At 37.7% G+C, this 13,534-nt stretch overlaps 3 protein-coding genes across 4 annotated transcripts; 2 read left to right on the top strand and 1 right to left on the bottom strand.

The window, feature by feature from the left end:
• Positions 1–60: 60 nt before the first annotated feature.
• Positions 61–1,519, top strand: LOC134667127 (U3 small nucleolar RNA-interacting protein 2). The gene has a single exon (XM_063524409.1). The coding sequence runs from the start codon at positions 148–150 to the stop codon at positions 1,501–1,503; it is 1,356 nt and encodes a 451-aa protein (XP_063380479.1). The 5' UTR covers positions 61–147; the 3' UTR covers positions 1,504–1,519.
• Positions 1,520–2,672: 1,153 nt separating this feature from the next.
• On the bottom strand, positions 2,673–6,076 carry LOC134667198 (serine/arginine-rich splicing factor 2). 2 transcript variants are annotated; one of them, XM_063524520.1, is made up of 4 exons: positions 5,753–6,076; positions 5,526–5,666; positions 4,790–4,972; positions 2,673–4,292 (listed from the first exon to the last, which is right to left on the bottom strand). In XM_063524520.1, exons 1-3 carry the CDS (start codon positions 5,932–5,934, stop codon positions 4,798–4,800), a joined length of 498 nt encoding a protein of 165 aa, XP_063380590.1. In that variant the 5' UTR covers positions 5,935–6,076; the 3' UTR covers positions 2,673–4,292; positions 4,790–4,797. The 2 variants fall into 2 exon arrangements, with proteins under 2 accessions (XP_063380590.1, XP_063380591.1); XM_063524521.1 differs by having other exon boundaries at positions 5,544–5,666.
• A 460-nt stretch (positions 6,077–6,536) lies between these two features.
• On the top strand, positions 6,537–9,692 carry LOC134667593 (protein CFAP276). The gene is made up of 3 exons (XM_063525025.1): positions 6,537–6,848; positions 7,205–7,367; positions 9,544–9,692. Exons 1-3 carry the CDS (start codon positions 6,649–6,651, stop codon positions 9,682–9,684), a joined length of 504 nt encoding a protein of 167 aa, XP_063381095.1. The 5' UTR covers positions 6,537–6,648; the 3' UTR covers positions 9,685–9,692.
• The last annotated feature ends 3,842 nt before the right edge of the window (positions 9,693–13,534 follow it).

The raw sequence follows: 13,534 nt of genomic DNA, 5'->3' as shown, positions 1-13,534 counted from the left end.
TAACTATTGCTCGAACAGACCTATTTTGACAGGATTTAAGCAGTTGTCAAACGTCAACAACGAAAGTCGCCTACACGTGTGGTGTATGGAATTAAATTTGAGATTTCTTAATAAAAATATAAGATTGGAGTAAGCAAATTTAGAGAAATGTCTTCATCCTTCTTCTTAAAAGGAAAATCAAGGCAAGTCCACAAAAGAAAAGGCGAGAAAATCAAAAAAGTTAAGCCGAAGAGACAAGATGTTTCTAACCTCGAAAACGGCCACGATTCCTCAGGCAGTGATGTAGATTTTAAAAAGTTTTCCGATGCTGAGGAATCCGAAAGTGACCATGAAACAGCGGAGCAGAAGAAACTGCGGCTCGCGAAGAAGTATCTAGAAGAAATAGAGAAAGAAGAAGCGAAGCGTGCAGAGCTAAAAGAGGTGGACGACGACGCGATCGGGAAGCGCTTGCAGAGGGACTACTTAGAACAGAAGGGTAAACTACGCGTGGAAGTAGCGGACAACTACGTGGCTCCAGCTGAGAGTGATATTAGATTGATTCGAGCCCGCGAACACAAGCTACCTTTGACTTGTGTGTGCGTGAGCAGTGACGGTCAATTCGCATTCACAGGCAGCAAGTGTGGCACTATAGTCAAGTGGGGGATCAAGGAGAAGCGGAAACTCGGCAGCCTGACCTTCAAAACACATTCCAAGTATATTAATGGGTGTGTAGCAGCACTAGCCCTATCCTCAGACATGAAATACCTTGCATCCTCAGATGAGTCCAAAGATGTGCAAATATGGGACCCCATTACATTGAAACACGTTCATACCTTCAGAGGCCATAAAGACAAAGTGACAGGACTTGTGTTTAGGAAAAATACTCATGAATTGTATTCAGCAAGCAAAGACCGGTCTATAAAAATTTGGTCTTTAGATGAAATGGCTTATGTTGAAACATTATTTGGTCACCAGTCTTCTGTTACAGCCATTGATGCATTGACAAGAGAAAGAGCAATATCGGCCGGTGGTAGAGACGCTTCAGTTCGGATATGGAAGATAGTAGAAGAATCACAGTTAATATTCAATGGACCAGTAGGTAGCTTGGATGAAGTAAAACTTTTAGATGAGGAGCATTTTGTATCGGGAAGTGACAATGGCTCCTTGTGTGTATGGAGTGTGTTGAAAAAGAAACCACTGTGCACGGTTACAGAGGCCCATGGATCAGAAAATAATGTACCTAGATGGATAACAAGTTTAGCTACACTGTTAAACTCCGATGTGTTTGCGTCGGGTTCCTATGATAACTTTATTAGGTTATGGAAAGTCAGTGATGCATATAGAAAAGTATCACCTATGTTTAGTATAGAAATCAATGGGTTTGTGAATTCCATGCATTTTACTAGTGACGGGACTCAGTTGTATGCAGCCATTGGACAAGAACACAAGTCAGGGAGATGGTTCAAAGTAGGGAGTGCCAAGAATGGTGTGTTAGTTGTAAATTTTAATATTATGAAACAATGAATCATTTTATTTTTCAGTTTGTAGTTTTACTTGCTATCCCTTTCTAATATATGGCACTATCCCTTTCGGCTATTTAGGGTTGTCAAAATTCAAGCCATTATCTTATCTGTGGTGGTGCACGCAAAAAGAAGTCAAGTGGTGCCAACCCTAATAATTGCTCGGAGCAATGCTGAGCCGAGTTTGGCCGATCTCAGGAGTTTCGCACCCCTGGTTTTGGTAATAAAACTAATGTATGGAGTTACCACTCTTTATTTACTTATATTACCTGCCTGCCTGTAGCTGAAGCAAGTGAAGGCGCGAGATGCACTGCTCTAAAAACAATAAACAGGGACGTCAAGTGTCAACCCTAATAATTGCTCGGAGCAATGCAGAGCAGAGTTCGGTATGGTTTGGTTGAAGTCAAGAGTTTCACACCCCTGCCAAAAAGAGTTATTTCGTATATTTCGGTTTTTTTAGCATTAGAAAGAACTCCACAGAAGCAAGCGTGCAGTTTTTATCAGGCTCTTTAATTGTTAATAATTATTGAATTATCTAATGAAGCATGGTCAATACATATAATTTACTTCAAATTATTACCGCTAATAGTGCCGGATTTGGAACCACAAGCTTACTTCTGCGAAGTTCTTTCTAATGCTAAAAAAACGGACTGTAGTCGACATCTAACGTCAAGTAGTGGAACTATCAATACACCTACTTGACATCAAATGTCGCTACTGACGAAAAGCAGTGATCGGCAAACAAACAATAACCGCAGACCAAACTTGGCTATTGGACTTTATTTCTTGATGACTTCGACTGCGGTTGCTCTCAAGTTTGCCGACCCCTTTTTGGAGCATTGAGCTACAGAAGCTAAATTTTTGTTAATTCTAGCCCTGCCGGCTATATATGGTTGGATTAATTATTTCTTGTTATTCTGTCCCGTCAGGCCGTCAGCCAGGGGACAATAGTACTACTGTTGTAACATGTTTAGTTACCTACTAATGCTTGGTAAATGGCTCATTCTGGAAGGGGCGTAAGTTAATAATAAAAATACCATATTTCAGAAACCTAGGAAAACGTGTAATGTAACCATGGCAAAAGTTGATTTAACGTGTTAGAATATCATAGTTACGAAAACAAAATGATGGGTGATCTATTCTGTAGTGTTCACAAATAAAACAAAACCACTTGTGTTAACTCTATTTATTTACGACATTTTAACCTACATACAGAATCCAAGTCCCAGGTGTCCAGTCGATGTCTTCTCTCTTGCAACTTCAAAAATCTTAAATCTAACTCTAAATAAAATCTCGAAAGAAAATATATGGGTGTACTAAGCTAACTCGCATCGGCGGGGGGCGTAGTCCTGTACATGAAACCTAGACGCATCTGGAAAGTCTGCAAACACAGCAATCAGCGGGAAACTGCCACAGCAGGCCAGCGGCACCTGCTCGCGGCCTGCCAAACAAATGCAAACGTTAGTCCGCGATCACCAGCACAGCATCTGTCATTACTAGTTTCTAACTTCAAAAGTACATTTTTTAATTTATTAGGAATAAATGCTGTTTAAAAGATACTGTTAAACGTATGGGTCATTTAAGTACCTACGTGAGACAAGTCTGGTTGGTCAATAATATAAAAATTTTACTCATAACTTTATGAACAGCAACAACAGCAAAACAGCAGTTGTCGGCTCCGCAACCCCCCGCGGCCCTCGCCCCGCCTCCCCGCACCCTCCACACCCGCGCTCCGCGCCCTGAGCACACACATACATACGTTAATATTGTACTACACAAACACTGTTCAATTGACCATCCGTGGACCTTTGTTTAGTAAGGTTTACGAATTGCCAGCAAACAGTGTGCACGATGGTACATTACAATTAAAATTTCAATCTAAAATAACATGTCCTTGTTCATACAATTACACTTTCAAAGCATATTGCAAATAGATTTTATGTGGGTCATTGCCAGCAAAAAGTTACTTATTTTTGGCTGTCAGCCGTGGGTGCTACTGCTTAAATGCAATTAATTACAAATTATTGACTGAAAATGATCCAATTTGTATTTTGATTTATCCAATTACGAAAGTGTAGGTATGTATGTAAACTTCTTGTAAATTTTTGACTAATTTGTTCATTTCAAGGGCATAGTACCTTAGCGGAATTAATAATTTTGAAATTATACAAAAAAAAAGTGAACTGAAAGGCATTTGGTTGTTAATTTCTGTTACCACACATCATGAGGGTGTCCCAATAAGTCCCAATTTAGCCCATAATGCCCACGGGTAGTACATGATCTCCTGGGTAATGATTCTAACCTGAAATATATCTAAGGACCTTTATGGTCACACCTAATTGGTGATTAATTACACAAACTGATGAATTATTATTTTATACATTTCTAAATACACAATTATATTCTCCTTAAATAGATTTTTTGAGAATAACACAACACAATACACAAGCATTTGTGTCTAGGAGCCTTATTTATATGTAGTAAAATAATTAGAACTGAACTTGAGCCTAATTACACAAATTAAAAATCATTCGGGAAAATTTGATATCTGATAAGTTATCAACTTGCTACATAACAGTCTGATAATGCAAATAATAAAAAAAGAAGACAAAATCATTAAGAGTTGTTGTTAATCTAAGTTAAGAACTTAAAAGGTAATTTGTTACGTTAAAATTTGCCACTATGTCGGACATAGTTAGGTCTGTGGGGCTAGAGTAAGTGAGAGCTAGTACCTTGGCCGAAGAGTGCACGAGATAGCTGGCACAGCTTCAGCTCTAAACCGGTACTCTCAACCTGGAACAAAAAAGCATAATGTTTAGTTAATATAGAATGTGTATAGAAAAGATCCTCGTCTTTTGGAAGAACTGAAAGTTGCTCCAGAAATTTCTGACTTATTTAGCATGTTTTCAGTTCAGGTCATAGGCTAATTTCTTACATATTTTATTCATAGAGTAATTTTATTATGACACAAACAATAAGTAAGCAATTTTATTTGGAATTTTAAAAACTTAAATATGCAATTAAGTCCCGCTGTACAATTGAATAATTGTAAATTTGTCATGGTATTTAAGTTAACTGCAATATGCAACAGTATCTTATATAGAATAGAATAGAAATACATTTATTTATGACAAACAAACACAGATGACAAAAATAATAATGTTGTCAAATATACAAATATCAGTGAATAATTATCTAAAATATAACAGATCCAAAGATACGACTTTCTAAATTATTTTTGTGCCTTTGCATTGGTTTTGAATAAATTGTGCGACAATATTAAAACTTACTCAGCACTTCAATGCCTGGAGCGGGACCTGGAATGCGAGCGGCTGCGGGAGCGGCCGCGCGAGCTCTTGGAGTCCGAGCGGCTGCGGCTGCGGGAGCGCGAGCGGCTGCGCGAGTACGAGCGCTTGCGGGAGCGCGAGCGAGACCGCGAGCGGCGGCGCGAGCGAGACCCGGAGCGGGAACCACTGGAAATATATATTGGTCAGCTGCAGTTTATGCAGTCGTCACACTGATGTGGATGCACACTACTCTGTGACAGTGCTGTGCGTGTAGTTATGACCCGCTCGCACACCGGAGCGGCGTGCAGATCCCCATCTAATGTGAAGACTGCTTTGGCACTTTAATTCAATCCTGCCGAGCTTCAGGTGAGTGATGTCCTAAATAATGCAGATAGAAACATATTTATTTAAAAACATTATCATATACAAAGCAATAAGAATTAATGAGTTTGTTTATTTGTAAAATATAATTACTTGTGAGGAGTGTATAGTAATTATAATGTTAATATTGGTTCTTTTATCTCGTGCCCCATTTGACAGACACTGATTTAAAGACTAAAAGGTGGTAGAGACTGTTAACAAATTAATTTACCTACTTCAAAAGAGTAGACAAGATAATAATTAATAATAACATATAAAGGATTTGTAGACAATCCTATCAATTGCTATGTAATAAAAAAACTCATTAGTCATGGTCATAAATAAATTTGACAGAACACGGTAGGCTACAACACCGTACCTGCGTCTGCGGTCGTACCGGCTTCTGTAGGGCGACGAAGGCCTTCCGTAGCGAGCCATCTGCACTCGCAGCTCCCTTCCGTCCAGCATGCGCCCGTCGAGCGAGTCCAGCGCTTCCTCCGCGTCGCGTCGGTCGTAAAACCTACAACAAACAACCAAAGCAAGGTTAACCCAAGCGTGGCCATTTTACGCCGGCAAAAATCATTAGTAATAACGACAAAATAATACCTGACAAAAGCGAATCCTCTGCTTTCCCTTGTGTAACGATCACGGGGAATATAAATGTCGCCTACTTCCCCACACCTTTCGAAAACGCGGCGTAAATCTTCAGGGGTAGTACGATATGTGAGATTGTCCACTTTCAACGACACCATGCCGTCAATACGCGGCGGAGGTCTTCCGTAACTCATTTTGAACTTACTTAACGTTCACTAATATAAATTAAAACCGTTTTCACTGCAGATAATTGAATCTATTATTTTAATAAAATGGCGTCCTGAGAGCACGCAACTTATGATGACTTCATTGATAGAAAAATGGCGTCGGTGCGGTGCGGTGCGCATTTGATTTGATGCGGTGGTCGCCGAGTTGCCATGTACCGTCTTAAAAATTCCCATTTTTAGAAAATGAATTAAAGTAAATGAAATTTAAAAGCATTGTAATGCAGTCGTAATTTTTTTAAATATAAGTTTAAGTAATTTAAGTGCGTATTTTTATTACGATAAACGACATAGTACTCTTTTAACTATTTTGTTTCACGTTATCAGGTGACTAAAAAAAACCCTTCTATTTAAATTATCTTTATTAGCAAGTTGCAACACTCACTAAGCTTAAGTGGGAAACGGAAGTTATCACTGATCACTGATCACAATCATGGTGTTACCACTTTAGCAATGGGTGGTGAAGGAAGGGGGAGGTTGTATAAAATATAGAATACAGCGAATCAAAGAGTAGTATAATCAGCGAATGCATTGAATGTTGGTTTTCACTTTGTAGGTTGTTTGAGTATTTGTACACAGCTATCCGTTGCTATGCAACAGCATTAAATGTTTTTATTTCCGTAATAATGAGTTTCAAATTGGGGTAATTTTATTTAATTTCATTAAATTATAACAGTGAACACCATGACTCCTAAAGACGAAGGTGGTGAAGTTAAGCAAGTGAGAAATAAAAAGCTCCTTCCTGATCTGAGGAAGGAGGGCGTGCTCACCAAAGAAATAATCCTTGCTACAAAAGAAAAGCACCAAGGTTCGACTGGATATCGGTTGTTCTCTCATCACACACTCGCTAGTGTAAGAAGAATGAGCTACTTCCACCCGTTCCAGTAAGTTTTATTCAATAGGTATTAAGTAATATAAGTTGACGACCGCGGTCTCGCCTTGTACAGGCAGCAGCAGAAGTTGCTAAGCGGGTGAGGTGTTCAAAATTACCTTGACACACTCTTATTCTCTTAATAATAAAGTCGCGTCAAGATCATTTTGAACACCTCGCCCACTTAGCAACTTCTGCTGCTGACTGTACTACAGACCCTGCCTTTGAAACCCAATGTTCAGGATTAGTTCAGGACGCAGTTATGAGTGAAAGCGAGAAACAGATAAGCTGAGCAGACCAAGTCGCGATCTGGTACCTGGTACGCCCATCTGTTAGCACTATTAATTTGATAACTCTGTCTTTTCGCAGCATTCCAGACGACAGTCTAGACATAGTGCTAGGGGCCACATACAATCACACGACGGAACGGTTCGCAGACAAGGAGGACCTATACCTCCAGCCGGAGACCATCGGCTGCGACACCTGGCGCAGGCTGAGGAACACGTGCGATTATCGCCCTCATGTTGTTAAAGTAAGTTTTAAATCACCTTTTCCTGTACTTCTTACAGTGAAATTATCCTAACATCACACATGTGACAGTTATGAATTCACTCTAATAGATATGACGCTAAGGGGTCATCACACGTTTAGGGGGAGGGAGGGGGTCAAGAAAGTGTGACATATTGTGACATGGGGGAGGGGGGAGACACAAACTTTGTGACGTCACTTTAACTTCATTATTAACCGAAAATTTATTTAAATTATTTTATTCGCTGTACATTTAAATAACAAGTTTTTAAAACGATAATCGTTTTTACCCGACTGCGCGACGCAAAGGAGGGTAATGTGTTTATTATTCGTTTAATTTTCTTTCCTAAGCAGTTTTGGGTTATAAAATTACTAATATTTATATCGTCAAAAATATTTTGATAAAATATTAATAATACTTAGGTACTTACTTAATTCGATTTGGCGATTTCGTAGAAAAAATGTGACGTCACACTAGGGGGGAGGGGTTTGCCAAATGTGACCAAGTGTGACAAGGAGGGGGGAGGGGTCAAAAAACCTAGAAATTCGTGTGACGTAATTAATGGATGACCCCTAAGATCTACCGTTTAATGCCGGCTACATACGTAACGATAAATCGTTGCGATAAAACTGTGCAGTCCGACTGTGCAGATAAATCGAACCGTGTGTATGACAAATCGTTGATCGGTGGCAGTTGCAAATTATATCAGAAAAATCGTTGTCGAAGCGAACTGCACAGTTTTATCGTTGCGTGTGGATGGCGATCGGTCATTTCGGCAGTACTTCACATAGCTTGCTTGTGTGCGCACGTTCGTTCCTCAAGTAAATAATGAAAAATGTAATGAAAAATATAAAAATGAATCCATATTTCTCTTGGTCACATCATCACGCGTGAACGGCTGGACCAATTTCGCTAATTCTTTTTGTCTTAAAGTTGGTCAAGCAAAAAATAAATAAATTTAAATTTAAACTGTTTATTTCAGTAAAATATGCACATCATATAATATCAAGCTTAACTACTAATCTTAACTTTAAAAGATTTTTTGAGTTAAGGAGTCTTATTTTAAATATTTATACATATATAATTAATATTTTTTATAGGTACATGATAGCATAATAGGTCATATAATTCGGTGATTTCGGTATACTGCCCTCTTATTTTAATTAGGTATCTTTTCATAATATTTCTTGCTTGTCTATTCGTCCGTCCTTCTATAAGTTTTAGTAATTCCTTTGAAAATCTATTCAAGATGCTCGGTAAGATGCAGTTCCACACTCTCTGTCTGTATACATTGTTTGGTTATTGTCAGGAGAAGTTTCATATACCAGAAAAAAAATAAGAAAGTTGCGCGGAACATTAGAAAATTTAAGAAAACTAAACTTCCATATTAACTTTGATGACATGGATAACATGTTTCTTGCGTGAGCTTCTGCGGAGAACTGACGATCGACGCCGATATCGGAGGCGTGTGGAGGCACTAGGAACGTTCGACTGCACAGTTTTATCGCAACGATTTATCGTTACGTATGTAGCCGGCATAACTACTCGTAATAGCCTTAAAGTCATATACATAAGGGTCAATTTGTAACTGTCAAATATGTGATGTTAGTATAATTTCACTGTAGGCTGTACTTTTCAATCTAAAAGGTCTTCTTTACTAAAAGGCTCTCATCGTCATCCTCCTAGCGTTGTCCCGGCTTTTTACCACGGCTCTTAGGAGCCTGTGGTCTGCTTGGCAACTAATCTCAATTAGATCACAAATACTCTTTATCACACACCTCAATACAGAAAACAATATAATGAATACAACAACTCTAGAAAAGACAAACAACAGGCGGTCTTATAGCCCCCTCCAGACTATGCGCGTGAATCGCGGGCGAAGCCGCGAACGCGAGTGTGGAGTCGATTTTCGCAGACAGCGAAATCGACTCCACACTCGCGTTCGCGGCTTCGCCCGCGATTCACGCTCATAGTCTGGAGGGGGCTTATCAGTTATCGCTAAAAAGCACGCAAGACCACTAATGTTTACAGCTTGGCAAAAAAGAGTAGAAATTAAAAAGTGGCAACACTGTAGTGTCGTCCCTTTCTAACCAATCAATATGAGAAAACGGGACGACACTACAGTGTTGCCACTTTTTAATTCCTACTCTTTTTTGCCAAGCTGTATGTGTTATTGCAGGATCACCCGCTATACCACGGCGGGCTGACCGAGCGGCGGTCGCCATTCAGCGTGAAGCTGATGAACTCCGGTGTACACTCGTCGCAGACCAACCCCGGCTACAGCCGCAAGCCGGCCGGCGGCGCCATTTTCTTCTACTAATAATAATATGACCCATGCATAAATAAAAAAGTTGGGCAAATCCTTTTTGTATATTCTGGCAACCCAGCTTTGTCAGCAGAAAAAGGCGCGAATTGCAAAAGTGGCCAAGTTTAGGGAATTTCGCTTCAGACTGAACACAATCGTGGCTTTCGTTCAGAAGCGATCTGGAGTTTTTCAGATTAGGTCATACTTGTACTTATATAACGAACCATAAGATATAGCTCAATAGTGGGACCGGATTTTTGCACGAAAAGTTTTGATAATTCTAAAGTTGAAAAAGTGATACTTATCTGATATAGGACATATTTTTAAGCATATATGCTATATATGATGAAAAGTTAGAACGAGCGTTAGATATAAATTAGGTATTTATATATTTTTAGTAATGATTTTTTAATATTGAATTAAAGTGCAATGTTTAAGTTCCATTGTTTATAATATGTATGACGCTTTATAATGTAAAATTATTAGAAATTTTTTTAACGTGCTTCTTTGTCAAACTACAATTAGCTTATTATTTTGTCGATATTGAATTAAAGTTTAATAAATCCACAACAACATATCTAAATTTATAAGTTAATAGGCAAGCTAAAAAGCTAGAAGAATAAGATATATGCTTTAGAATTAATATGCGTTTTTTGTCCTATAAGATCTAATATTGAATTAGAGTCTGTAAAAATAAGTCTATTACTATAAAATAATATATGCAGCGTATATATGGAAAGTAAGAAATTTCTGTGTGTAGCTTGCATTGTAATAGTAAAATCTAGTTAAAAAGGCGCGAAATTCATAGATACGCCGCGCTGGTCCGTCCGTCGCCGGCGCGGCGCTCGAGAGCCTATCATAGCCTACCTAGACCTCGCCCCTCGCCCCACCTCCCGCTCAGTAACACTGTCTGTCTTTTCTTATTATTCATTTGTTTGTTTACCGTGCACATATATAAATTATATGCGGACATTACGTGAAATTAAAATATCTTATTAAGTAAAAATACCTACAGCTGGTCAATCGGATCTTGTCAGTAGAAAGAGGCGGCATATTTAAAAATGTAGGCGCGAAGGGATATCGTTCCATAGAAAATTTGAATTTCGCGCCTTTTTTTAGTGACAAGATTTGCTTGACCAGCTATATTTCATTATCTTGACTAATATTGTAATAAAAATGTACAAGATATTCACAACTTTTACTATACTATAAAATAAAATAAAATAATCTTTATTGCAACTTTGAGTTGTTACATAACATTGGTTCCTGGCTCTCAAAGTAGGTTTCCCTGTGTCTCAAGAGCCAGTTCCTTCCCAATTACAAGCGTAGGTAATGCTACAATGTTAGACATTTTATATGACATATTAACAATATTAAAATTAATTTTAAAGAAAGATGAAACTGTGATGTGTGTGTACGCGCGCGTGTGTGAGTATTCTGTGTCTGATTTTTAGAATATGTGTGTGTTTCTGTCTGTTTACGCGCGTGTGTGTCTGGTTATTTTAGAATGTATGTACTAGAACACGCATCGTAATAGCTCTTCTGCTTCAGTATAACTTAATGATTTTAACCAAATCTTAATTTTGTTTTTTAATTGAAAATTACTAATGTTGTTTATATTAAGGGTTTTGTGTGCTTTGTTATATAAGTATGGTGCCAAAAATGAAAAATGCCTTTTAGACCATGCACTATTACAGCGAGGTACGGGGTAGTGAGCTATGCGTTTGTTGCCAAATGTGATTGTAGGGGCTATTAGTCTGTGGTATCTGCGTAATGTTTGATAAATGATAAAACTATACATAGTTTGTCAAAGGACTGTCTCATTTCAAACATAGACAGGGAGAATCATCATACTATCTTTGACTTACACTAGTACTAGCACCCAAAAGAAAAGGATGAATATAGTTTTTTGTTTTTATTTACTGACAAATTGGTTTGACCAACTATACCTATTTCTGGTTCCTATTGTCATGTCCTGTCCTATTCAACGTCAATATCATAATATGTATATTATAAACCAACTGCTCAATATTACACGGTATACATCCTGAATATACAATAAGGTAAGTGGCCTCACTTACCTTATTGTATATTCCGTGTGGGCCGTATATGCCTATACGGCCCACACGGAATACGTATGCCTCACCTTAAATTAAAATGGTTTTTTTTTAATAAACAGGACATGAAGTATGAAAAATTCACTCAAATAGGTTTCTCATTTATTTAAGTTTCTTCATTATACCAAAATAGTTATAAAAATATTACGATACTCTTGGAAAATATACCTTTTATAAAAGTCCTATTATGGGCCTTATTGAACACTACCAGAGTATTACTTAATCCCGCAAAAAATAATCATTTTGACAGTAGGTAATAACAGATTTTATTGTTTTTAACTTAAGAGTTATACATATACAAATAACAATATTTGATACTTCATAACAGGAGGATTTATTTATAATAAGTGAAAATAATTATTTTGGGTCTTAATAACTAAAGATATAAAAATTGTCTATTTTACGCGAAAATAGTAGGTAACTAAACATAAATCTTTATTAGTTACAGTAGTCTCATCCTTTAACATCTGGGGGCACGGCAGTGCCCCCGCCAAGACGAGAAAAGCGCAAGGGCACTATCTACCTTTTCTCGAAGCGCTTTGTCGTTTTTTGGAACCCTCATAACTTGGGGTTGGATTATACCAGATAAACAAAGTTCTCGGACTTATTAAGCATATCAATTGCATAGCTCTTATACTTTAGATTTTATTCATATCTAAAAACTTCGATTTCGTCATTGACTCACTCACTTGATGATCATCAATACCGGGTACTTCCTGAAGTCCTCTAAGAAGCTGAAATTTGGTATGTAAGATAGTTTTAGTACACAAACAACAAATAAATTCAAAAAAAATTTATCCCTAAGGGGATGAAGATGGGGTTTAATTTTGTATGGGAAATCAATAATCACTGAACCGATTTAGTTGAAATTTGGTATGTAGATAGGTATTGTTATGGGGAAGGATATAGAATAGATTTCAACCTCAAAGTTTACCCTTACGGGGTGAAGGCAGATTTCAACCCCAAAGTTTACCCTTACGGGGTGAAGGGTTTATATGGGGAATCAGTAAGAAGTACATTGTGTAACAGATGCCCCCAGATACTTATTTCAGGATTTTTAATATTAAATCACCCCCAACCCTTTAAATTAGGGGATGGAAGATTGTCATAAACAACTTACAAAAAGAAGTGAAATCCCATCAAAAACATTTTGATGTAAAATGTTGCCCAAACGAAACCATAAGGCTCGCACTGTCAAAAAGTTATCAGATCTCTTGCCAAGCTTCTAACTCTACAAGCCCTCTAACTTTACTAGCTCTACACCAAAAGTGAGTGGCTTGGCCGTTTCGTTTCTACAAGAACTATTGTATGTAAGTATAATACAAAAACCGCCCAAATGCGAGTCGCACTCGCGTTCCAAGGGTTCTGTACATTACACAATTTTTAACAATATATTTTTTTTAGAGAAAAGTGAGTAAAATGTCTTTAAAAAACCCGTAGGGATCGGAAAACTAGGTACTTAAGTCCGACTCACGCTTGACTGCACATTTCTAATAGGTTTTCCTGTCATCTATAGGAAAAGAGCTAATATATGTATTTTTTTCATAATTTTAGACCCAGTAGATTCGGAGATAAGGGGGGGGGGCGGAATGGTCATTTTTTGCGTATTTTCTTAAATAACTTCTAAACTATTTATTTTAAAATTATGAATAAATATATCTGACATTCTTACAATGAGCCCCTTCATTTGATATATATATATATATATTTTTGAATTTCTATTATTTACTTTACATGTATGTCCTTGG

Source organism: Cydia fagiglandana, chromosome 9 (assembly GCF_963556715.1).
Source record: "Cydia fagiglandana chromosome 9, ilCydFagi1.1, whole genome shotgun sequence".
Lineage (NCBI taxonomy): Eukaryota > Metazoa > Arthropoda > Insecta > Lepidoptera > Tortricidae > Cydia > Cydia fagiglandana.
This window is presented reverse-complemented; position numbering and strand designations above follow the sequence as displayed.